The 27,164-nt window shown below is 39.6% G+C and overlaps 1 protein-coding gene across 1 annotated transcript in view; it reads left to right on the top strand.

The window, feature by feature from the left end:
- Nucleotides 1-4,796, top strand: part of SETBP1 (SET binding protein 1) — a 271,244-nt gene extending 266,448 nt beyond the window's left edge. The window contains exon 7 of the mRNA XM_010005038.1: nt 4,678-4,796. Within this exon, the coding sequence (XP_010003340.1) occupies nt 4,678-4,796 (119 nt within the window). The remainder of the gene's footprint in view (nt 1-4,677) is intronic.
- Nucleotides 4,797-27,164: the final 22,368 nt, after the last annotated feature.

Below are 27,164 nucleotides of genomic sequence, written 5' to 3'. Positions count from 1 at the left end.
TCTTGTGTCAATGAAAGATTATTTGGTGCAGATGCCTTCAGCTTCTATTTAAGTTCTGTGAGGTCATGACATCATTATTTGTTATTTTGTAACAGTAAGCATGAACATAATTTTAGAAACATTCTACTCTTACTAAGTAGACCCTACTCAAAGCCCTTCAGTAAAAGCTACCTGGCAATTTTTAGGAAACAAAGGGAAGCATAGATGTCAACCTAAAAAAACCCGTATGTTTGGCCTTTTATGGAAAAGTGATGAACCACATCACCACTACACTAATGCAGAAGTTTCAGAGCTAATATAAAGTGTGGAAATCACAGTGAATTTTGGCTTATCAAGCAATCTATCATGTTTGGTTTTTTTGTTTGGTTTGTTTTTTTTTTACTGTGAAGTGTAGGAAAAACTGGTGTGAATACACCATAGGAGTTGCAAGAGGAGTGTAACAGAATGTTAGTGCAATCTTAATTTCATTATGGCAGTTAACATTCTCTGTGACACAGAGCAAGAGCCACTCGTTCATATTCTCAGCTTATGCAGAGCAGTACTACCAATTTAAAATGTGTTAAAGCATTTTGCATGAGCAAAAGATCTGTTTTCATTTTCCCTATGGAAACTATTAATCCCAAAGTAGCTTTGGAGTGCCATGAGTGACATGCTGTAATACAAACTACTGTTGGGTTTTTGCCTGTAAGAAAAACCATATTGATAATATAGACCTTTATTAAAAGATCAAATGTTTGGAAAATTGACTCAGCAACACTAGTAGTCAGATCACCATGGTTTTATACAAGCTGTGGCAGAAAGATGAGGGGAAAAGAAGAGAGATGGGGAAAAAGATGGGACATAGTTTTGTACTGAGCAGGAAGATATTTATGTATTAATAATCTACTTTTTCTGGGGAGTCCATTGTACTTCAAAAAAAATCCAAAAATGTTAGCCAGCTCCAAGATAACATGGAATACATCTGTCCTGTATAAATGAAGTATATAGGAAGCCCAGTGTTTCTTCTGCAGTGCTTGAAACAAATGCAGCTTGTATGTCATCTGTTTGCCTGGTGGAATTTATCCCAGTCTGGATCTCCCCAGCCAGCGATGCAAGAAAAAGATCAGGGACCCTATTATCTCTCTGCTTTTCCAGGTGACCTGCTCCAGAAGAGGGGAAAAGTCTCTGGTATAATTGTTCATCTGGCCTTAAGTACCTTTGAAAAGGCATGAGAAATTTCTTCCGTCTCCATTCTATTAATACACGTGCTTATAGCTGGCAGTTTTTAAACTGCCCCACAAATGTTATGGGCAATTAACACTCAAATCAGTAGAAGTTCTGTCATTGTATTCAAAGAGAACAAATTTTCCTGCTGCATCTCCCTGATCTAGCATGCTACAATGCTATTTGTGAACTCAAATATCTTTTACTATCTTCTACTTGCCTTGTCCAATACTCTGTTTATATACTCGAAGAACAATTATGTCAAGCAGAAAATTAGTTTAAAAAAGCTAACTACAAAGGTCTCTGCAAGGTGAGGGCAAGAAAGAGAGGATATGAAGAGCATCTGCAGGTGACCATCTTCAGAACACGGCAAGAAGACAATTAGAAAGGGGATGAAAAGTAATGTATGAAGGAAGCAAGTTATGATGTGGCAGAGCTGTAAAGAAGATAATGACAAAGGAGGACACAGCTTAGTTTTCTAGAAGACAGCAGAAAAATGTAAAGCAGCACACTTGAAGGGGAAGTGATGAGTTCAGAAACACAAAAGGACACTCATTGAAGGGAGGGAGAGGCTGGAGGATATGAAGATTTAGGTCATGGAGAGAGAATAAAAGTGAATCTTGCAACAGAAGCTGGAAGAGGCAGCCTACTTGCTTACTGAGACTTTACTGCTGCTTTCTAAGCTGACACAGCACTCACCATTTATCCTCATTAAACAGCTACCATCAAGGCATAGTTACCGTTGGTCCTCAATTCTCTCTCTTTAACTGCAGATAAATAGATAGTTACTGCAAAAAGTAAAACTTGCTTTGCTTGGATTATTGATACAGGGAAAACAACTTAAATACTGAGCAAATGGGGCACATATCATCCAAGTTGTCAGGTGCTATAGGGTACTTCCATTTTGAGGTGCTGTGCATAGCTCGGTATTTTTTGAATATGTTAAAAAGAGGCCATGAAGGTCATTGAAGGGCCTGCTAGACACAAATTTTACAAGGTGTGGATCTTGGTAACTTATGTAAAACTTTGTAAAACAAAAATGTAGAATTTTGCTGGAAACCAGATATTAATTTTTTGCTTGCAATACTGTGAGAATATTTTGGTTGCTTTACTTTGTTTTCAAAAGGTGGTTAACCAGGATGGTACCTCTAGAATGACCAATGTGACCCTGAGGGGCCAGATCTTATCAGTCTAGAATGATTTTGCTTCTGCTTCCTGAAAAGAATGCATAGCAAGGAGGCATAGCCTCCCTGTGGTCTGAATTATTGTCTCGATTTAGAAAATTGTGATACCCCACCCAGAGTTCTGTCTCCAGTTCTAGAGCCCTCAATACAAAGGAGACGTGGCCTTGTTGGAATGAGTCCAAAGAAGGACTGCAAAGATGATCAGAGGGCTGGAGTACCTCTCCTATGGAAACAGGCTGAGAGAGCTGGAGGAGTTCAGCCTGGAGAAGAGAAGGTGCTGGGGATAACTTATAGCAGCATTCCAGTACCTGAAGGGGCTACAGGAAAGCTGGGGAGATGATTTTGTACAAGAGTGTGTAGTAGTAGGATGAGAGTTAATGGCCTTAAACTAAACCAGGGTAGATTTAGATTGGCTATTAGGAAGAAGTTCTTTTCCATGAGGGTGGTGAAGCACTGGAACAGGTTGCCCAGAGAGGTGGTGGAGGCCCCATCCATGGAGACATTCAAGGTCAGACTTGATGAGGCTCTAAACAATCTGATCCGGTTAAAAAGGTCCCTGCACACTGTAGGAGGGCTGGACTAGATGACCCCTAAAGGTCCCTTCCAACCCCACACATTCTATGATTCTGTGATTCTATGAAATTCAAGACATAATGTAAACAAGAACTTTTATTTAACCTCCGGTTTAGCCCCACTGACATCAGTGCAGTGTAACACTTTAAAATTAACTAGATGATGAATTGTTTTTACAAGAATGAGCATTTACCTGACTTCCAATTCAAAAACCAAGTTCCAGCTGGCTAAAGTTTATTTTACTGAGTAGAAGTAGAAATGGATCAACTCCTGTTTTAACGTGTCTCACCAGGTGTTGCTAGCCCCAGGCCTCAGTTTACCACAAGTGCTTCTTGAAAACTAAAATTACTGTTAATGTTAGCAAAAGCCTGCGAATTCATTGCAGGAAAGGTGCAATTTGTACAAGAGAGCATCCTTATCAAGACACTCATGACAGGACATTCTTTCCAAGTCAGTTTCTTTATTTCTTTCAACCATGAAAAATGAGGCCATGTCATGTACCCAGCAAAGTGAAAATGAATATTTAAAACAGGGCAAGGGTTTCTTTGTCCTTCTTTACCACAGCCATATGTTTCTGTCCAGCCTTAAATATCTCAAACAATAACATGAAATCCTTTCTTTTTTCAGCTTTCTATACATTGTTCTCAGGCACATCTGTTCATATTGGGTGGGTTTCTGAAGATACTGACTATGTAGTTTTGGCTCAGTCATTTATACCTTCACTGATAAAGGATAAGCTCTCTGGTCTCACTGCTTTGATATTCAGAGCACTGCCTGAGTAAGGATATTGTGGGTGAATCACTGGAGGTGAAGCATCAATGTTTTGCTCCATCTGCCTTGGATCCAAACACTGAACAGGACAAAAAAGATAATGAAATCCCTGATACGGCAAGAGAATCCTGAATTCTTTCTTGCCGGACTCCTAGATGTGTATGTGTGAGATCCTTGGAGAGTTATTGCAAGGACATAAATCCAATGGCCTTTTCCAGGCTTAGCCAACCTGTGTTTCTGCCTCTGTTCCAGGAAGCGGCAGCTTTGAAAGACCATATCAAAATAGTACATTGTGTTTCCTGCACATTCTGCTTTATTGGAGGTTAATTCCTTCTGACGCATGCAGTCTGCTGCTGCCAATTAAGTCAAATGTATTTTACGCTTTACTTTTCTGTTGCCTTACAGGCTTTTGTTGCAAAATATTTAATAAATAAAACTTGCCAAACATTGTTAAATGATATGGTCTGATGATTTGGAATAAGCACCCAGATTTTAATACATCTGAAGGGTTGAGTGAGGAGGAGGAAATTTTGGAATGACACCCAGCTGGATGCCAACCACAGTGTTAATCTCTTGCTAGAGGACTGTTGCAAAAGCAAAAAAATGGGACTCCTGGACAGGCAATGAATTTAGTGTTGTTTCCCATGAAGTGACACTGTTATTCCTTGCTAGAGTAGTTCAAGTACAGGACCAAATGGACTCTTTCATTGCAGTCTCAGCTCTGCCACTAGATGTTTTCAGTCCATTTTTGTCATGGCTGCTGGGTTTACTCCTATTTTCTGTTTCTGTGGAGGATCTCCAAGTAGTCCTTCTTGCAAGCTTTAGAGAAACAGCTGAGACTGCTCACACTCAAGATCTGAGAGGAGAAAGTACATCCCAGGGTCAGCTTGAATACCAAGATACCCAAAATACATGAAAAAAACATCAGAGCTTCTGAATTAATTAGATGTCTATTACTACTATTACTACTACTACTACTACTACGATGACGATGACGATGATGATGATGATGATGATGATGATGATGATGATGTGATTCCTGTTATGACTAGGGTACCTCTGTGATAGGAGATAATCTGTTAAATTCCTGAGTGAGATTATATCCTAACTGGAGAAGATAGGCAGCAGGTCAGAAGCAGCAGAAATGTAATAATGAGGATGAAGCGTAGAATGATAGAATCATAGGGGTTGGAAGGGACCTCTAAAGATCATTGAGTCCAACAGTCCTGCTGCAGGAGGAACACCCAGGGCAGGTCACACAGGAATGTGTCCAGACAGGTCTTGAAAGTCTCCACAGAAGAAGACTCCACCACCTCTCTGGGTAGCCTGTCCCAGGGCTCTGTCACCCCTACAGGAAATAAGTTTTTCCTCATGCTGAGGTGGAACTCCCTGTGTTGTCACTCGGTGTCATTTCCCCTTGTCCTATCACAGGGCACCACTGATAAGAGACTGTCCCTCTCTTGACCTCTGCCCTTCAGATATTTATAGACATTAATAAGGTCCCCTCTTAGTCTTCTCATGACTAAACAGCCCCAGGCCTCTCAGCCTTTCCTCCTATGACAGATGTTCCAGTCTCTTAATCATCCTCGTAGCCTCCATTGGACTTTTTCCAGAAAATCTCTGTCCCTCTTGAACTGGGGAGCCCAGAACTGGACACAATACTGCAGGTATGGTCTCACTAGGGCAGAGTAGAGAGGAGGAGAGCTTCCCTTGACCTGCTGGCGACACTCTTCTTAGTACATCCCAGGGTACTGTTGGCTGTTTTGGCCATGAGGACATATTGATGTCCTATGGATAATTTGTTGTCCACTAGGACCACAAGGTCCTTCTCCATGGGGCTGCTTTCTAGCAGGTCAACCCCTAATCTGTATTGGTGCATGGTGTTTTTCCTCCCTAGGTGCCAGACTCCACACTCACTCTTGTTGAACTTCATTAGGTTCATCTTTGCCCAGCAAGTTTGCTGATGATGTGAAGCTGGGAGGATTTGCTGATACACCTGAAGACTCTGCATTTTTTTTTCTAGACAGGCTGCAGAGCTGGGAAAACTTGCTGATACTCTGTCCTCTCATCCAGGTCATTGATGAAGATATTAAATAACACTGAACCCTGGGGAACGCCACTAGTTACAGGTGTCTGCTAGACTCTGCACCATTGATCACATCCCCGCATAGTTGACACTGTGTATCTGCACAGCTGAATCTGCAGCTTCAGCTTCCTGAATTACTCCATGATCCTTGTGCTTTACTGAAGAATGTCAGAGGAATTTTCAGGTATTAAAACAAGATCAAAGGAAGAGAGCTCTCTGGCCTCTTTCTTAGGGAAAAAAAAAAAAAAAAAAAAAAAAAAAAAAAAAAAAAGAAAGAAAGAAAAAACTAGGAGCTGGAAGCTTCCTATATGACAACTGCAATTGTATCTTACCCTGAATGACACTTGTGGATCTTCCATGGAATAAATCATGACAGCCAGAGAAATTACACACTGTGTCAAAAGCAGATTGGCTGCAAGAGAAAACAATGGTTAACTGGATGGTTAACTGGATTCTGCTTGCAGATCCATACCAAGATCCTTCCAAGGGATGTTCAAAGCAAGACTCTCGTTGAGCAAAAATCTATCACTGGTGAAAGAGGGTTACGTAACTATAGAAAAATTCTTGGCATAAGACAAGCAAGGTTCTCATTTTGTAGCTGGAGACAGAGTTGATGTTCCGATTAGAACACAGCTTGGAGAAATTAAATGCAAATGCATTAAGTACTGTACTCAAATTATATTTATTAAACAGATTGTCTGGCAGGGAAGTACCTTTAACAGTGGTTGGTACAGATTGGCAGCTAACCATGAGGGAAAAAGACAATTGGCACTCCTTTTATCCAGAAAGCTTTTTCTTGAATCTTTACACAAATGTATCAGACAGGACTACAATAGTGATGCAGAAAACACAATCCACTGATTCCTTAAAAAGAAAGATAAAATTGTAGCATCCAGCATACTGAGTATTTCTAACTGTACTGCATTGCACATTTGTGATTACAAAAGGGGAGGAAAGATAATTTAAATAACACTGAGGTTCTGGTCAATATTTTTCTTTCTTTCTCTTTAACCACACCTGCCAATAGATCTTCCTCACACATTCTGATTTCCTGGGATTCTCAAATATATTCCATTTGGGGAAAAACTGAAGTGAGATTGCACATACTCTTGGATAGCAACAATAATACTTATTGTAGAAGATTAATTTTGTTTGTTTAATTAATTGTATTTGGTTCAATTTGTTAAGTAACAAATAGTATGTGATTAAATGGAAACTGCACAGCAAACTTGTGCTTGTTCTGCTACTAAACTGTTTCCAGTATTAGTAGGTTGAGATACATAAATCCCTATTTCCCTCAAATTCTCCTACATTTTTGCAAACCTCTTAAAGTTATAGTCAAGGTTCACTATGGTAATACAAGGCTATACATCAAGAGAAACCAGAAATGTTGTAATTATGCATTTAATTATGTCACCTAAGGGACAGAGTTATGCCGTCTGGATGTATTGTTGCTATCTAAACTAATATATCTACACCGAGAGATTGGGTTGACATTAGCTTGGAGATATTATATCTTTGTTGTCAAACAAATATATATAACTTACAAGAAGATTTTGGAGTTATATCTTCTCTTGTAGTTTATCTGTATGACTACATTGGACCTAGGAGTAGAATACCATGATATTAGTACACCTTTATAGTGTGCCGTTATTTGTAAATACTCTTATTTCCACTCGTTACCCCTAGCTTATGTTTATTGAACATATCTGGTCTTACCAATATTTTTTCCTTCTCCTTTTCATTCCTTTTACCAGCTCTAACTTTTTGGTTAAATTGGTTCTATTTTGTATTGGCGAAACATGCTACAAAGCAAAAGCAATTGATTGTTCCCTCATTCTGGTGAAAAAGTTGTGTTTGAGTTGCTTAAAGAAAGGCATTTATTTGCTGTAGTTGATCCTAGTTTTATCTCGTTAGGTTCTTATTTCCCATCTCTTTAAACAGGTTAGGTTTTTTGTAACATTTTTATAGGAAGAAATGTAATATTATTTGAGGGAATGATTTGTGATCTTTGAGAATACTTTGTTTCTTTCTTGGTTTTCAAAGAAAAAAAAAAGGGATGTTAATAGTTGTAGAGGGAAGAAGAAAACAAAATTTGTTACTGTTTCCTGAGACAGTAGCTGGCTAAACTGGTCTTACAGACAGTATTGAGTCAAGAATGAATTATCATCAGGACACAAAAAAAGTTTTTTATAAATATTTCTCTAACATTAAAGTAACTCTTGATATGATAACTAATGATTATGCCCTTTTTAAAAGGGTGAATGACCCCATAGTATAGCTTAAAATTGGTCTCTGAAATATTTCTTGTTAAGCTATGTCAATCTGATTATCACATTAAATAACACATTTGTATTTTATCCTATATAGCAGTACTGTGAGTTTTCATGAATCAGGTGCCCTTATGCCCTCCCAAAATCTAGTCCATGAATCAGCAAAATGAAGATGCAACAGTCTGAGAGAGAGGGGACCTTTGAACAGTTGCACTGATAACTCATGACATGCATCTATGAGGACAGCTATAGTGCTGGATCTGCTGCATTAGGATCAACAGACCTGAATGACATCTCAGTCAGTAGATATACCTTGAAACAATGCAGCAGCTGACCATTCACATCTACTGCACTACCATCCACCTAGTTACTTCCTCATAGAAGGCTACACGGTTGGTCAAACATGACTTTCCCTTGGTAAAACTATGTGGACTCTTAATGATCCCCTCATCCTTGATATGCCTAGAGATAGTGACAAGAACAAGTTGTTCCATCACCTTTCCAGGGATGGAGGTGGTCTATAGTTACCTGGGTCCTCCTTCTTGCCCTTCTTGTAGACTGGAGTGACATTTGCTATCCTCCAGTCCTCAGGCACCTCTCCTGTTACCCATGACTTACCAAAGATGATGGAGAGTGGCCTAGCAATGACCTCCACCAGCTCCCTCAGCAGCCTTGGGTGCATTCCATCCATACCCATTGATTTATGGATGTCCAGATTGCTTAACTGATCCGTAACCCAACCCTCTTCTAACAAAGCAAACTTCTCCTTTGTCCTGTCTCCTGGGGCTTTAGGGATCTAGGGCTGGGGGGAGAGTCTGCAGGAGTAAAGACAGAGGTAATGAAGGCATACAGTACCTCTGCCTTCTTTATATCCTCTGTCACCAGGGTACTCACCTCATTCAGCAGTGGGCCTGTATTGCCTCTCGTGTTATTTTTATCCACAGTGTATTTGAAGAAGCCCTTTCTATTCCTTTGACCTCACTTGCAAGGTTTAGTTCCAAGGAGGCCTTAGCTTTCCTAATTACATCCCTACATCCTCTAATAACAGTCCTATATTCCTCCCAAGTGGCCATCCCTTCCTTCCATGAACCATAGATTCTCTTTTTCTATTTGAGTTTGCCAATTTAGACACATCAAGTAGCCCTGTTTTAGAGGAGAAATACTTAGGAAATGGGAAGCTAGAAACCTAGATTCCTTTCTCCATTCTTCTAAAGGGGCTAATGATACAGACCTGGAGCAAATCTAGAGTAGGCCTGGGACAGACCGAGGTTGAGAGACCTTGAAAAGGTACAACCTTTCAATTGTCTAAACAGCCTCAACTTCACCCTAATGGTTTCTTTCAGTTTTAGAATCTCCCCACCTATCTGGACAGTCTCCATCTACATTCACAGGTAAATTCTTTCTCTCTCCCTGGGTTGTTGTGGTGAGTTTTGGGGTGCCAGTTTCATTACTTATCTGTTAGAGGAGATGCCTGCCAGAGGAAGTTTGGTCTACTACTTTCTTTCAAAGCATGATAGACATTCTTGAATATTCTTTTTCAAGAAACCACTTCTCTTTCCTATTCGAAGAGTTTAGGCAGCAAGCTGGTGTACAAACACATGGCATCAGAGGCAGCTGCTGTTACTGCTTCCTTCCATTGTAAAGGAAAACAGTTTTCTTGGCTTCTTTCCACTGGAGGCTCTGGGCTTTGATCAGAGAGCAGTGGGCGGTGTGTCCCTGAAGCTCTAAGATAACTAAGACATAAAGTCTGTGGTGGTTCTTTTCAGACACACACCAGCCCTTAGCAGGTCTGAAAGCTGCTTGTTCCGAAGGTGAACACTAATAATCCCACTCTGCTTTTCACAGTCTGTCATATCTTGAGCTGCTTGGGCCTTCCCATGCCTGTGTTGGGAGTTTAGGTGCTCATTTTGAGATTGCAGAGTTGGCTTCAGAAGCCAGATACTTTAAAAAGCTTTTACATTCTTAGCATCTGCTTAGCCATTTGCAGCTGCCATTTTACTGTGGGCCTAGAGGGTAGATCGGAAGGAAGAGAAAAATGGCTTTCAGGATGGATTAGTTTTGGGAAGAGTATTCTGTGCCACGGGCAGTGCAGAAAGAAGTAAACATTCAAGCAGACAAGGATGACATCATTTATTCAGTGGAACTGACAGGGGCAATGTGAGAAGCTGTAAAAGCAGATAAGAGGACTGAGCTTTGAGGGCAAGGCATTAAAACTGGAGAAGGGAGAACTAAGCAGCAATGTTTGTCTTTCTGAGAAGTCCTATGACTACACTGCAGCTACCCAGGCTACTCAGCCCCCCATGAAAAGTGTATATACATTCATTCATACTGGAATATATTCTGAACTGTGTTGTTCATAGGGTATTTACTGATTCATCTTGATACCTGGAGCTTTCAGAAGAGTGGAACAGAAAGGTGAAATGTTTAGCTTTAGTTTCAGTAGATAAACTGCATTGTAGGAATGTGGAACATTGAGACGCTGATTATTATTTCAAATCAGACATGAAAAGAAGTTTCATAAAGTTGTTTAAACAAGATACCTGAGTTTGTATTTCAAGGAAGAAGTGGCATTTTCAGAATATTGAATGTCTGGGGATAAAAAAGTATTTTCCACAGAACTAGTCTATGCTGCTCAGGGGAATAAGGACAGTTATTTTGCTTGTGGCTGTCCTAAGTTTCAACTGCCAGAAAGATCAATAAAAGCTGAAATGACACCAGATGGAAGATGAGGCCCAAATATGGAAAACCAAGAACAAGGCTAAGTCATGGATAATCATTTCCATGAGTAAAAGTAATCTCTGTGCAAGATTTTATAATTCACATGAAAACCAGCTCACTTCACTCCCTACTGCTCCAACTAATGACATCTCCTCTTTTGTATGTCCTACTAGTGCTGCAGTGGTCTTTAAATCAGTTGTTTTCTTCTCTGGCTTTGAATTTTTTCAGTCACAGGACCTCATTATTTTTTAGACTGTTGTGTGCTTGATTCATCCTTCATCTAGTTTTAGATATGCATATTTATTTTCAGTGTATATTCTAAGTACAATATTATTGGTATTAATATGCTGTGGAAAAACCATTCAAGAGCTCATGATTTCCCTAACACTTAAGAGGGAAAATAATATGGCCTTATTTAATATTAGAGAACTGTTGAACTGAGGCATTAAGTTAGAGAGCAAAGTTGGCCTGGGAGCTTAATGGACTGCAAAGAAACTCTTCTGGATGCTAATTTAGAATCCCAGTGATGTGGATTGCTCATTCTCATTGATTATAGGACATGTCAGATCTAGGGTCTCAGTCCAACAACTACCTCAAAAGAAGGACAGTGATATAGACCTTGGGTATTCACTGTCTTAGGCTGCTCTTTGAACCCAATAGCTATGACATATTGCTGCTTTCTACAATCTACACTTATATAGACAATGCTACAATTATCAATTATTTTTTAGGGGAAAATAGTCATCTTCTCAACACACGTGTAGTCCACTACCCACTTTCTGCCTATACATATTTTGCTGATTGCACTGAGAGAGCAAAAGCAGGCATTGCTGGATGCCTCACATGCTCGAAGTACACTTAGCAGAGATCTCCCCTGTGCAAAGGTCTGTTCTGCTGCCACAACCCTGAGAAGAGGAAACTGGTCCTTCTCCATCGAGTTTTTATCTGGCTTTTCATTAGAAAAGTTATTTTATATTCTTGGTCAAATTCAAAATAGGTTATAAACACAGCTCATGAAATGTGCCTGCCTTTGTAGTGGTTGGCTGCACAAAGACTTCTTCAGTCACACCTTGTGAGGAGTTTTCCATACAGAGTGGGCGGGTTTTTTTGTTAGGTTTGTTTTGTTTTCGGGTTTTTTGTTTGTTTTGGTTTGCATTTTGGTTGGTGTTTTTTTTTGGGGGGGGGGTTTTGGAGGGTTGGCTTTTCTTCAGATAATACAAGAAAGGAGGAAAGATAGGGGTTCATAGAAATCATAGAATCAAGGAAGTGACCTATAAAGGTAATCTAGTCCAACCCCCCTACAGTACACATGGACATCATGCACTTGGTTTTCATGAAAGGGTCTCTAGCCAGTTTCTGGTCTTAGAAGAAGTAGATTTTTCTCATTGTGGAAACTGGATTTAAGGATTAACATGTTTTTTGGGACACAAGCCTTCTTACCCATGGCAGTAAAAGCCGTTCCTTCCAGTGGAAAGGACACTGCACACACACATGCACTCACACATGCCCCTCATACAAGACAAAAAACAGTCATCGCCTAAAAAAACGGAATTTATCTTCCCAAAACCTCACTAGACCATCACAGTTGAAGTCCTGCTTTATCCAGCAATACCACTGGGTCGGATAAACTGACTTATGACAATACATTCTGATAGTCATTGTATCGTAATTAATGTTCAAGTAATTGATAACTGTCCTTATTATCTATTTAGTCCTGTCAATGCATATGTATACTTGTTAAGGATGATTCCAAATTATTTTGTGATCTTGACAGGCAAATAGTTCAGATACAACATAGGCTGGTATTAGACAGAAAGGGAAGGGAAGGTATTATTTCAATATTGCTTTGTTCCTGTAGAAAAGTCCAGGGAAAAGAATGTGGCCACTTGCCTTGACATCAACCATCTGTAAATTCATCATTTTTTGGCTCCCTATGTAATACAGGTTCAGCCAAAATGAGCATTCTCGGTGTTGACTAATGGTCTTGCTACATTTCCCCAACAAAAGTAGTTTTGTAGTAGATTTGACCTTATGGAACTCTTTTTTCCCTTGAAAAACTGGGGAAAAAAATAATCATTATGATTAATTGCCACTACTGCCATTTTCTCAACTATTGGTTCAATTAAAAACATGACATTGGATAGGTTCACAGTACTGCTATAATTCTGTAACTCATTTGTAAACTCTAGAGAATTTGAATATACAATTTATAGGAAATCTTTCCCTTGGTGAGGACCAAACAAGACTTTCTGACACTATTCATGGCTCTCCTATTAATTTCTACATTAGTTTTTTTCTATGACGACATCACATCCTTGAGATTCTGTGATTCTGTGACATTTAAGAGGGTGGCAAGCTATATGTATATAGTTCTGGATCATATTCAGTTACTAAATTGTAGGGTCTCCATCTCGCATCTAATGACTCACAGCAACTGTTATTTCACCTGAAAAGGTTTCTCTCTTTTAGAGTGCTTTGTTCCCTATTTCCCCATTGTAACTGTACAGGTGAGACTTAAAAAACATCACGGAAAGACTGTATACTGCATTCCTATGCCTTAAACAGAACTAATTCCATTATGTCATTCATACAGGTGCATGCCTGATTTCCTGTCGAAGACTTTCTTAGCATCCCTAGGTAATATAATACAATAATATATTCCCTATTACTAGTAGACTTTAAAAAAAAACTTCTACAATTTTATCCCATTATTACTCATACCACACTGAGGAAACAAGGACAACAGCTCTTATTTTGCTTTTTCCTCTGAACACATTATTATTTATGTGTTTGAAAATGGTTATGATTTGTACTTCTGGCCTCTTAATAAATTAAATAACTTCAGTTGTTTCAGTTTTTCCCAGCTGTTCCAATCTCTAAATGTCAGATCATTTCTATTACCCTCTCCTGAATTTCTTTCAGCTTCCACTCAATTCCTAACTTTCTTTATTTGTAGTGCTAAAAACAGAACAAAATTGCCCAGCTGAAGTTTCAACAACACTCATTAGATGCACCCATTTCTTCTATTTAATGATCCATTTTCTTTGGATCATTACATCAATTTTTACAATAACAACTTGAATTTTAAACCTCAATAAACCTTATATCCTTAATTTTTCTTCAGTTTCACATAATTTGAAAGTTCACTAGGTATGGATACTCTTCTGAAATTCAAGTCATTAATTAAAATTTTACAATGCTGGGCATATTCCTGCAGAACTTCACTGCCAATAAACTATTGATAATATTTCATTTCTGCACTCACGTCACAGGACTTTCATTTGGATTTTACACCCTTATGCATCTTTTCAAAGTGTCATGTTAGTGTCAAAAGGACAATCATGTCTCACACCTTTCATGTCCCAGCATGTCACAGTGACTATGCATAGACACAGTCTAGATCTCACAGACAGAGTCGAACTTTGGAAAATAAGAAGTATAAGTTCATTTTACTCTAGGATTAACTTTAATGCAATTACAGACTGATGGGAATGTTTCAAAGACTTCTTGAATTATTATTTTTTTTAGCATTTTCCTGCTGTCATTGAGAAATGTATAGCAAAATTGGCACTAAGCTTATGGTTTAACACATTATCTAAATGAGTTTTATATGTTCCCCTGCTTGATATTAAAAAACATATATTGGTCTTATGATTTGGCATAATGTTAAATTAGTTTCATGTGGTTCATGCTTTGCCATCAACAGCGTAAAATCGACAATTCATAGATGTGCAAAAGAAGATGTTTTCAAGAAATAATCCTGAATATTTATTCTTTTTCCTTGGTCTACTTGTTGCTATTAAACAAGCCCAGAAAGTGGTTGTTTTCTACACTTTTCCTTAGGCATCTGCCTGTAGATACTTTTCGAAGATAGTCAGCAGTTCAGCCAATACCCATGTACAGTGTGTGGAATTGTATCTTTTCTCAGACAGTGCACTTTTTAATGTCACCTTTGCAGTTTCCCACAATAAAGTGTTTTTTTTCAGCAATGTGAAATTCCACTGGAAGGTAAGAGACAAGGAATTTCCCAAGAGCTCTAACTTGCAAATTCATTTTAAATCTAAACATGTTCCTCCTAACCAACCCTTGTGATTATGTGCTTGATTATTTGGACTTGGGAAACAGAAGTGGCCATATCTGAATGCCATGACATTCTTTGCTTTTGAGATGCAGATTAGCATACCTATCAGACCTCATCTGAGCTACTCATCTAGGCAGAGATATTGTGTGGATTCATTTCTATGCACAATAAAACTGGCTATCTGATGAGAAAAAAACTAAACAGTGTTTTACTTCAGGCAGCATAGTATCCTATTAATGGTATCCTATTAATTTCCAAATCCTCCACCTTTCTGCTTACAAGGGGACTGCTAGGTATTTCAGATACTTTTCTTTGTAATTATCTTCTCTTTGATTTGTGCTTTTTTCATGATATTCTTTGCCTACATGTAGAACAATTTTTCTCTCAGCTGTTTTAAAAAACTGCTCTTAGTTCTTCTCTTCCTGATGATGATTATGTCTGGCTCTTGCCTCAAGTGCATAGTGTGGAACAGCAGTAGTGACTAGCAGATGATGGTCTAAGACTTATTTTCATGTGCTCTCCTGCCCAGCCATGCTTTCTTGCTCACCCCTGCCACAAAAAATAAAAATAAAAATTAGTTTAACAGTAAATGAAGCATATTTCTAAAACACTGCACATTTGCTGCACAGTTAATGTTGCAAACCCATTTTTGTTGTACACCTGGAAGAAGTCAGTGCTAGTAACTTCTAATTTTCCCCAAGCATTAAATTTATGCAAGATAGAATTAACATTAAATTCCTCTTAAAAATACTCTCTAATAAGTAGATGGGAAAGTGCAGTTCAAAATTTGCCCATAACAACATCTTCACTATTTACAAGGGTCAGTCTTCACCCACAACATGTGTACGTAATTAATCACTAGCATAACTTGCCCAGGATGACATTTTAGTCTTTTTTTTGGTTATTTTGTCTAGCTTTTGACAGTAGAATTTAAAGCTTCATGTAAGAATTACTGAGTAACTCTCCACAGCCCATCGTAAGCAGGAAGCAGATGAACCCTATCATTCTGAAATTTATTATTATAGAACAATTAAAACAAAAAAAATTTACAGTGTAATTTTCCCATTTTGTTCTAAGGAATTTGTTATCCAGAAAAAAGGATCCAGGAATGTAGGGAGCAGACTATAAGCAAGCATATACATTTCTATACAGGTTCTTCCCCTCTGTATTACAAACCTGCTAGCCATGTATTTCTATCTCAGTTACTATGATATCTCTGTGCTGACTTCTACAAATGCTTTCAGCAGAAAGTGCAGTAAAAAAGCTGTAATTATTTTCATTTTTCTTTAAGCAACCTTTGAAGCTGGAAACACGCAGAACACTAATGAACATTCCATGAGTCACCATTCTATGGACTAGATGTGAATGCTCCTCGGATATTAGTTTTCCATGGACTGCAGTCTATAAAACTCAAAACTATCAGACATCATAAAATCATACCTTAGTTCATCAATAATTTCAGGGGTACAAGTTATTGGTCCAGGTGTATTAAAATCTAATTGTAAAAGTCAACTGCACTCATCTCTATTAGAATCATAGAATCATAGAAGAGTTTGGGTTGGAAGGGACCTTAAAGATCACCTAGACCCAACCTCCCCGCCATGTACAGGGACACTTCCCACTAGACAAGGTTGCTCAGATCCCCAGCCAACCTGCCCTTGAAAACTTCTGGGGATGGGGTTTCAACAACTTCCCTGGGCAACCTGTTCCAGTGCCTCACCACTCTCATAGTGAAGAATTTCCTTCTAATGTCTAATATAAATCTCCCCTCCTCAAGTTTTAATCCATTATCCCCTGTGCTGTCACTATATACGCCCTTGTAAAAAGTCCCTTCCCAGATTTCTTGTAGGCTCCCTTCAGCTAGTGAAAGGTCTCCCTGGAATCTTCCCTTCAGTGGGCTGAAACAACTCCATCTCTGTCAGCCTGTCTTCATAGGAGAGGTGCTCCAAGCTGTAGATTTAACCTATTACCATTGATCTTTCAGCCTTCTCAAATCTATTCAAGGAAAGGATTAGCTATACAGAAACATTAAAACGCAATTCCTTGTGTACAAAGGAAACAGTACTGCATTAGTTAAGGCTGACCACTGCTCTGAAACCTCAATATCCTAAAGAGAAAACAAAGAAACATCTAAGGAAAAGTAAATTCTTCTCAACAAGAAAAAAAATAAATAAATTAAAATGCAGCACAAAATCAAGGCATGCATTCCAACTGGGAGAAATAACATCTTTTTACAAAAATGGGCTTGGTTAAGAAATGAAGTTTTATCTGAGTGATGATTCTGTGGCACCATTTGTGGGCTACTGTTTGGGTTTGTGCAACTCCCCACAAGTTCTGGTGAAAATTCAAAAAAAGCACAAGCTTTCATTTAGCAAAAATCAGACCAAGGGACAGCTAAAGCATAGAAATCCATAGCTGTAACCATGCAACCAGCTGGAGGTGTGAATGCACTGGAGTTTACACTAGCAAGTGCATTGTGAGCACAGCTCAGGAAGTCTATGTAGAAACAGCCATTAATAAAAATAACTTAGGGAAAATAAAATACAGCAATGTGATGTGAACCATGTGCTGGCCCTGGCCTGTGCAACAGAGTCCAAGGCTACGGCTGCTGAGCTGCATGTGGCTCTGCCCTGCTCAGCCTGGGGCTCCAGCTCCAGCCTGAGCAGGCAGTGCTGCGCAGCCACTGCCTGGAGGAAAACCTGGCAGTCTCCAGGAAAGATTCAAAGAGACAAACTGAGAGACTTGGAGGGGCGTGGGAAGGTGGCAATGAGTGATGTTGACAGAGCCGGGTGGAGCGGAGCTGGCAGTAGAATGATAATGCCATATCTCCAGGAGAACGGGAACCACCATCCAGTCCATCTCGTGCAGCTGCTGGACCTTGAAATCCATGGACAAGCTGTGTTGGAATGAGAAACACATCAAACCTCATGTTTTGCCCTCGAACTCAGCCAATTTTTATGCAGTTGGAATTAACACTGGCGTGAAACGAGCTGTCCAGGCACAGTGAAGGAGTATGGGTCCAGAGGGGTCCTTGTAAACCTCCCTGCAGGACGTGTTTCAAGTGCTGCTCAGCCACACATCCGAACCAGGGGCGTGAAACGTGACTGACTTGTTATCCCTGACTTGGCAAAGCAACTAACCATGCACTTAAATTAGTCTGGGTCTTCAATTGCCCTTGACTGCTTGGCTGCACTCTGGGCTTGGTGGTGTCCAGAGTTGCAGTATTTCCTACAGAGACCCAGTGCCATGTTTCTGGAATGGGTGTGGGATTTTCTGGGCTCCTTACCTGGAAGGGGCTCTTCTCCCTGCTTCTCCTGAGTGAGACAAATGGCTGGAGCTGAAACCCTCTTGCTCTTGTGCAAGAAAGTTTGTTCAGTTTCTTCCCTCTGTCCTAGGGACAAGCCATCACTGCCCAGACCTGCCACTCAAGCATTTTACAGAAGCATTAAATTCACACTTTAAAAAGGGAGAATGAGTGATAAGACAGAAGTCAAGATCTTAGCATGTAATAAGGTTGTTGTGGGTTTTTTTTTACAGTAATTAACCTAACAGCATCTTTTACTCCCACCCTCTCCCCCTGTCTTTCTGGCTCCACAGTTGTTCCTCTCCCACTTTTGGACTGTGCCTTCAAGTGATGTCCCCTGCTAAGGTCTCCAACCCTCCACAGTTGCAGAAGCCACAACCAGATGGTCTTGTTGGTGAAAGCAATGGGAGGCCGCCCACGGCATTAGTGCTGCAGACAGTATTTGGTGGTGCTCATCAGCTTTGTGCTCCCAGAACTGACTTTCTATAGTATTTCTGTTTCTCTGCTGTGCTTAAAGAATCTTGAAAGTGTATAATCACTGACAGGGTGGTTAGTTGTCAGGATGAAACTGGGATTTTCAGCATGGGAATTTCTAGGGGAAGATCAGGATGGAAAAAGATCTCCTGGGTTATCACTGAAGGACTCATTCCAGTGTAAGAGACCAAGGACTTGGAGTCTTTGAAGAACCAAAAAGTTTCACTTAAACTATCCCAATCAGCATTAACCTAGAATGCCCAGAACAGCTTTCCCATTTTCTCTTCTGGGTTTTAGGATTCACAAAGGACTGTTGAAGGAAAAACCTGATTTTCCCTGTTTCCCATATTACTTATTTGAAAAGTTTAATCACTAATGTGATGTATCTCTGAGCATACAGAAGCTGGTCCACAACCAAAAATAACATGAACACATCTGAACGTTTCAGCAATGTTGTTGTTTTTTAAAATGTTACATCAAATTAAAATAGAAGTCCAGATTACTTGCCTCCTTTCCCATTGAGAGCCTCCAACTATACAGAGGCATGGTGAGAAAATTGTGTGATTATTGCTTTTCCCAGAGAAACTGTTCTCTGTTAAGATGAGATATTAAAGTCAGGGACTGCTGTGCAGAACACAGGCTGAAGCAAGCCAAGCTTTTGGATGTTCCACTGTGGTTTGTACTGTTTTCCAGCAATATTGTCATTATAGCTGTGAATGCTAGCTGACAAGAAAGGAAAACTACCTACAAATATTTTGGGGAGAAAAAAAAAAAAGTGTTTTATCAGGTACAACAAAAAAAAAAGTAGAATTTTACCAAGAAACAAACTCCTTTCGTCCCTAGTTCCTGACATGTTTAAATCTTGTGGTGATTTTATTGTTCCTGAAAACTGCCAGACGTTTCATCCTGGGCTCTCCAAAATGTGTTTGTACCCAATGCATGTGCTGAAGGGGAGAAACTCCCTGGCCTGGGAGTGGCACTGCCCCAGGACTGGAGATGGGAACAGGGGGTTGGGGATGGGGATGGGGACCAGGAGGAGCCACTCAAAGCTTCTCCCTGTGACAGCACTGAATTCTCACCAGTGATGTGACTGGGCATGATATGCTGAAAGAGGAGCATGAAATGGTGATCAAATGAGTGAGCCTCATGAATAATTCATGAATCGAAGCAAACCTTTGTACCAGACAAGATCACCCATTGAATTTCTCTTCAATGGACCATTGCTCTTTTACACCATGCAAGATCCATCTCATTCCATACTGTCGGAATGGGAGCAGCAGCAGCCTTTCTTACATTATTCTGAAACAATACACTGATCTTTCCTTTAGTGGCAAGTAGGCAATTCAGGCTACACATCCCAATCAACCCCTACTTCTTCTTCTAAGGATGCCAGCAGAGAAGCTAATTACCACCTCCTCTTTAAGGGAAGGTTCATTGTCAGCTAGGGACCAGGATGAGACCTCTATTCACTGCCCAATATGTTATGTTCAAGGACCAAACCAGACTGACATTAGTCAGCACTGACATACAGAAACTCTTTAACAGACCTGGAACTAAAACAACACTAATGAAGGGAGGGCAGTCAGGGGTGGGGGAAATGTCCCACCACTCATTAGAGAAGCCTGGTATGGTTCATTTCTCCAGCTCCCTCTCCGAAGAGAAACTTCTTATGGATTGAAGCAGGAAGAGGGAGGAAAAAACAGTATAAAAATGTGAGCTAGGAATAAACTCTATGACTTTTTTTTAAGGACTAAGTGAAAAGCCCGATTCTGATTTCTAAAATAAACCACTCCCCTGAACTCTTGACAACTTCAGTTAAGCCAAGGTTTTAATTTTACTGTTGTTTTTTTTCTTTTTCCCTAATTCTTCTTCAATCTCTGCCTCAAAAAAGAAAGAAAATTTTTTTTAAAAAAAATTAAGTGTTCCATTTTCTCTTCAGACCTTTGTGTTAGGTCATTAGGGCTAACTGAAACCTGAGTCCAAATGATCTCATTAGAGACATCCAATGTTTAGAACTGAGTGGGGAGATGAAATCCAACATAAAAAAAAAAAAAAAAAAAAGAGAAGCACCAAGCTGGTACACCAGAAGGAGGTAACTTAAAGGAGAAGAAAACAACAAAAACACAACAACATCTTCAACCTGCCCTCCTGCTGTGAAGCTGTGTCTGGAATGAGCTGTTTACCCTGATGTGAGCTAGTCTTGCCATAATGCAATCAGGTGGGGGCAACTAAGTGTAGAGAAAAACAGCTGAGCTGTTAGTTAGCTGGATTTACTTGATTTCCTTTTCCCCAGGCAAAGAAAATAAACATTTTCTCACATTAGATCATGAACTCTACACATTTATCATCTTCTCTCTGCTTGCAACAAAATGCCATTTATCTTCCCCCTTGTGCTCTGTTTGGGGTAAGAAAGAATTTTTAATCTGATAGTCTACGTGTGCTTTCATGTTGCTGTTGTCTTATTTTCATTAATGTGTGTTCCTTAAAAGCACCTGAAGCTAAAGGGCCAAGTCTCCTGTTGGGATGTGTTCACAGAGGTTAATGTAAATATAATGCAATGTAAAATGTTGCCCCTGGTTTACACCAGCAGGGAGCTTGGCCCACTCTACTTGAACAGCATATTAAGCTTGGTGCTGGTTTTCAGGATCAAGCAGGTAGCTGCTACAAAAGCTTCAGCAGGCTTCAGATGTTGGTTGGGAAGTGGCAGACAAGGGAAGTAAGGGTATTTTATCTGTACTGATGAAAGATGCTCCATGGGCATCTCTGGACCTTGAAGTCATCAGTTTATCCAAAGAACATGCAGGGACTGATCAGAGGCCAAACCACGCTCACTTCCATAAGCCTGCCTGGCTTGACCAGCCCCATGACAAAGTGCCCTCAAACCTGACCTGAACCCTAACATGGGGAAGTAACACTTGGTCTCCATCTTCATTTTCCTCTGGCTTCTTGAGTAAAGGCAGGCAGGAGACAGGCTGGCTCTCGGTGCTTTCTTGTGATGTGACAGCTGCCCAATGAGAGATGGACCAAGAGTGTCATCATCAATATTCTCACAAAGAGTCAAGTGTCCCATCTTCTCCCAAGGGCCCTGAGGGAGACCTTGAAGATGCCTATGGAAATGAATATTGATTTAGTTTGATCAGAAAAAAAAAAAAAAATAAAAAAAAAAAAAATTCACCATGAAAGTAAAATCCAAAATTGCAATTGACTACAAAATCTCCTCCTTTCTCAAAGTGCAAAATACTGCATTCTCTTGCCAATGTGTTTATGCTATTTCACCAGTTAGTGAGACCAGTGACAGCCTAAAGGTCAAAATTTCTGTTTGTACCTATCTATTTTTCACCTTAAAAATGAAGAAATACTAACGGTGTTTTAAAGCATAGATGCAAATTCAGAAGCAAATGAGAGGAGAAGAAACCACTAAAAATAAGCTCCATTAAAGGGCAGGTTTGGGGCAGATGGGCTTGCCCTTTGCTGATCACCCCACATAGTTGTCTGAGAAGTTCCCTGAAATAAAATATCTGTAAAATCAGTCTTCAGCGTTATAAGTGAAAATGTAATTTTTTAATCTCAGAAAATGTGTTTGTTTGATTCTATTAATCAAACTCATCCTGTGAACAAAAAAAAAATTATCACTGAAGAACTGAAGGGTTATGCAGGGTTCATTATAAATGCTGTCTATTTACCAGCAAAACACATCTTCTTTATGGTGACAATAAATTTTCATCTCTCATATTTGGGACCACATATATATGATTCAAGACAAAAGACTTTCAGGGCCAGCTCATGTCTCCAGCATTGCTATACAAAGCCTTTATCTGTAACAGCCAACATACTATATAGGTACTGCACATAGTGACAGCCTGGCAAAAGTATGGGGAGAGGCTTGCATGACAGCTGGCTCTATCTAGTCACATTTGACTAATTTCATAACTGAAAAATCTTATGTTGAAATATTTGTAAGCAAACTCCCTGGTCTTTTAAAGCTGGTTAGATAGTGGCTGAAAGCTGAAGGAATAGCTCCATTCAGCAACTCCGAAAATCTCACTATTCTTTGAAAACAAGTGGACTTCATGGTTTGTTATACATTGAGTTGTGTCTTTCCATCCATACTTCTTCCAGCTGAGGGCACAGGCTGGATGTTGCTCACCCCTGTCTTCAGGAGGCAGAATTATTTGGGATCTCCCTGGAAAGCAGCAAGGTCATGCAGCTGTCTCCAGTGTTGAGGGAAAGCCACTACACTTAGGCTTTCTCACATGTTAAATGAAACCATCACTCTCTTGACTCCTTTACTTCCTGGCTGTGACTAGACTGTTTGCAGATGCTGTGCACTGACCACAGGTTGGAACATCTTGTACCTTCTTTGTGATGTGTAGACCCTGAGGGGTAACGTCACTGCTCCTTTGAAGTGATGGGAGAACTGCTAAATCATGTTCCATGGGGCTGTGTCTCTGTAGATCCCACTTGTAGGAGAGTAAGCCAAGGCAGCTGCCCCAAGGGCTTTTCTTTGTGCCCTTCATGGAGTAGGAACTCTCTGGAAATGGCAAGTGTTGAGTGTTATTCCAACACACAGAACAGGATCCTTCTGTCATGGAAGGGGCTGGAGGAAAAAAAAAATCTCACTCTTCAGCAAATAACTAAGAGAAAAAAGACCACATTACAGCCTCCTGTCAGGATGTTCTTCTTGCCATTGTTTACAAACTGCAGGCATCTTTACTGCTAGTTTTCTCCTTAGAGATGACACCCAGGGACCTAAAACTGTCAGACTAGATGTCTGGAAAAATTGTAGGCTTCTTCAGGACGCTGATTTATATTCAATCCAGTCTTTTCCAAGAAATTGGTTCTTCTGAAAAGAACAAAGCTAAAGCTACCTCAACAACAACAAAAAAATGTCATTGTCACTAAACCAAAAGTAATGTGAATGAAGTTCCATGTAAGTATGGGTGCTTCTTATGTATCACAAGTATGTATCCCTCAGGCCACAGAAAAATAAGTTACCACAAAAAAACAAACAAACAAACAAAAAAAACAAAAACCACCAAACAGAAAAAAAAAACATACAACAAAAGAAAAAACATACAAACAAACAAACAAAACCCAAACAGATAGTATCATCATCATATCATCTGCTTAGGAGTCAGATAGTCTTACATTTTATTTGACTGATATCTTTTGCACATGATACAAGGAGAAACTCACATGAGATGCAGTTAAAGCATGACTTACTTCTTCTGTCTGAGCTCCAAAGACAGTATTAAAACCACAGTATTAAGGGAGGGGTGAGTTCCAGAGTATACCATTGGCCTGATTTGCTTACTTGTATCCACTGAGAGTGAGGTATAGGGAAGACAGCCTAAAACACTTTTATATATCTGTATTATGAACATATGAAGCCTTTTCTACACATGTGACTCTGTGCCAAATTCTAGAAAAATGTTTATTTATAGAAGCCACATAGGTTTCAAAGCTTTTATAGGTGCCTTATGTTTTTCTACACTTTTTTCGTTGTGAGAGAAACAAAGAAGCCATTTATGGATCTCCAATCTGGGCCACCAGTGTAATGTTAAAGATGTACTGGAGCCACTTTAGCTTGCAAAACTGTTTACAAGTTTCCCAGAGAAAACTTTTACTAGCAGAAGACAAAGACAAATGCATCCTTCCCAGCAGGATCTCTTTTCTCCTTTAGCTGAAGGTAGGGTCCCTTCCAACCCCTAACACTCTGTGATTCTGTAAGACCAGAGAAGCATATAAAACTCCTCTTCTAAATGTTCAAATATATGCATTAAATCTGAAAAAAAACCACTTTCTTACAGATAATTGAAATGTCTTTGGTGCTGCCTAGAGCACTAACCTGAAAAACCCTCTTAATAAGATATTAAGTCTTCAGCTTTAGCATTTCTAGCATCTTGGAGATCAGGTAATTCTACTGCAAGGAAAATGCACACTGAAACTGTTTAACTTGTCTACTCCATAATGCTTTTGTGAAATTCCTGTCTCTTGTTTTTAGGGAAAACCATTAATATCAGGAGCTCTGCTCCCCTGAACTGTGGCCCAATATCTAGCAAGCACAGCTGTGTGAAAGACAGGATGTGCCACCCAGAGATCTCAAATGCTCTCAGAAAAGCCCCTTTCAAGAGCACATTCCCTTCCTGCTTCTTCTCTCACGTCTGTTCCCTCTTACTCTCTGTGTACACCGTGCTCCACTGGGAGAGAAGAAATTTATACTGCCTGGAAGCAGACAGTGTCTCCAAATCATCCTCACAGTGACAGAAAATAGCTCTTTCTTCCTGGTCCTCAGGCACCTTCTTTGCTTGGCTTAAGTGGTCAGAGGGTGAAGTTTTGTCTGATTTCCACTGCTACAGAAAAAACCCTCCTCAGCATTCAATATTGGCTCTGTTGCCAATGTAGTGATCACTGATTTGACCCTCCATGCTTCTGCTAGGGGTACAACTCACCTTCAGGTGTTGCCTGCTCCTTCCCCAAGGTCTTGAGCTCCACGGTGGGGATCAGTTCCCTTAAGCACAACTTTTCTAATATCATTGCTGCTTTTTAAGCAATACCTTTAAATCTACTGGCATTTTTATTTCCATTAAGGCCCCTGTTTTTGTAAGCCTGCATAGAGGGTATTTTTTTTTTTTTTTAATACTGTGCTGTGTTTTTTTGTTCTTTGGGTTTATTTTTAATAAGGAAATGTCTTTTATTGTTTCCTTTTTCTTTTCTATTACAAAGCCTCTAATGTGTTGTGCTAAAGGTGGGTGGCTTTAAAAGAGGCTGGTTTCATTAGGTTTTTATTGTGTTTAAAATGTGGTTCCAGTTATTGTGCTAAACACTTGGCAGCCTCTGTCATGCCATGTCTCATGAAGGCACTTGGAATTGAGCACACACATAGAAAGCTGCATCAATTTCCCCCTCAAGCAAGATAGACAGGAGATCATGAAAGCTTTGTTTCTTTAGCTGGCAGTTAATCCTACCAAACTTGGCCCCCTTTCTGAAATTAACTCATCGAATAATGGACATGGTCCATTAAAGTGATGAAGATAAAAACTCTGCCAGTGCCTGACTTAGTGAGAAAACCATCCCGCTTGCAGGCCAAAAGAACACACTTGAGCTGTGACAAAGGATCTGTGTAATTGAGAGCCAAGACTCCCCTCCCATTTATTTCCATGAGTTGGTGTTCTTCAACGGTCCACATTTCTCTTTGTACTTTGGAAATGTGTTCTGCATTTCTGATGGAAAGATTTCAGGGGGGAAAAGAAATAATAATAAAAAAATTAAAGTATTCCAGAAACTTCCAGATAGATTTTGCTTCATTCATCTTCAGATGTGTATGTTTTTCACATATAATGGTTTTATTAAGATTTTAATTTACTGACAGTTGGTGCTTTGATTACAGATCCAGAAAGGGAGTCAAGTTTGAGTATGTTTGATTCCCAGCTTCGTGACTGATTTGCTGTGTATTATGAGGCAAGACACTTAGTCCTTGATTGCGATCCAAAAAAACAATAATAGTACTTATTCAAGTCTCCTGGGAGGTACAAAGAAAAATGCACTAATACCTGTCAGGAAGCACTCATTGATAAGCTACTCCAATGACATGCAAGTATAGAGCACAACGTCATGTTTGGTCCACACTAAAATAAAAACAACAAAATAAAAAAAAACCTAGCAAACAAAAAACAAAACACAAAACAAACAAACAAAAGGAACACAAAAACAAACAAACAAAAATAACTAAACACTTTATTATTAAACAGTCTTTTTTTGTTTTCTGTGTGGAAACAGAAATACATCTGAAAAGTCTTATGGCAGTGCTCCTCAACATTCTTCGTGGGACACTCTTATTGCATCAGACCTGACCCTTCAGACGCCTCCTTCTTTAAATCATGATAGAGATGAAAAATCCTCTTTATTAGCCCAAGAAATGGGCTTGATACCTGCATGTGACTCCTCTTTCAGAGACACTATGTATCAAGACAACTGCGTCTGACCTGAGAGTTGTAGACAGACTATATTCTGCCCAGATGTCCTGATCTTCTTCGTGGCCACAAAAAATTAAAACCCTTACAACTAAGGAGAATATGGTTCTGCTCCACGTTGGCAGGGAGAGCAAAGAAATACGCTGCCCACATAACTCACTTATTACTTCTGCCTATGAGCCCATTAAAGCTGAGAGCTGCAAGGATGGAAAATCCAATAATGGAAGAGAAATAAAAGTCTGTGAATTAAAATGACCCCAAATACCAAAAGTCAGATAGAGCAGATATCTTGCTAGCCATCCACAGGCACAAGAGTGTCCTCTGGATTAATTTTATCTGTTTTTATACACTTTTTTTAATACACTTTAAGGCCATAAAGGAGGATTATCTCATTGAGTCTGACCTCTGGCATAACGCAGGCAATAAAAAATGTATTCAGTTACTACTGCGTGGAGTCCAATAATTTTTGTTTGACTAATGTAGTTCTTTCAGTAGAACAGCCCTTCTTGGCCTTGAAGATTCAG

The sequence above is a fragment of the Chaetura pelagica genome, unplaced genomic scaffold (assembly GCF_000747805.2).
Source record: "Chaetura pelagica isolate M959 unplaced genomic scaffold, ChaPel_1.0 scaffold121, whole genome shotgun sequence".
Lineage (NCBI taxonomy): Eukaryota > Metazoa > Chordata > Aves > Apodiformes > Apodidae > Chaetura > Chaetura pelagica.
This window is presented reverse-complemented; position numbering and strand designations above follow the sequence as displayed.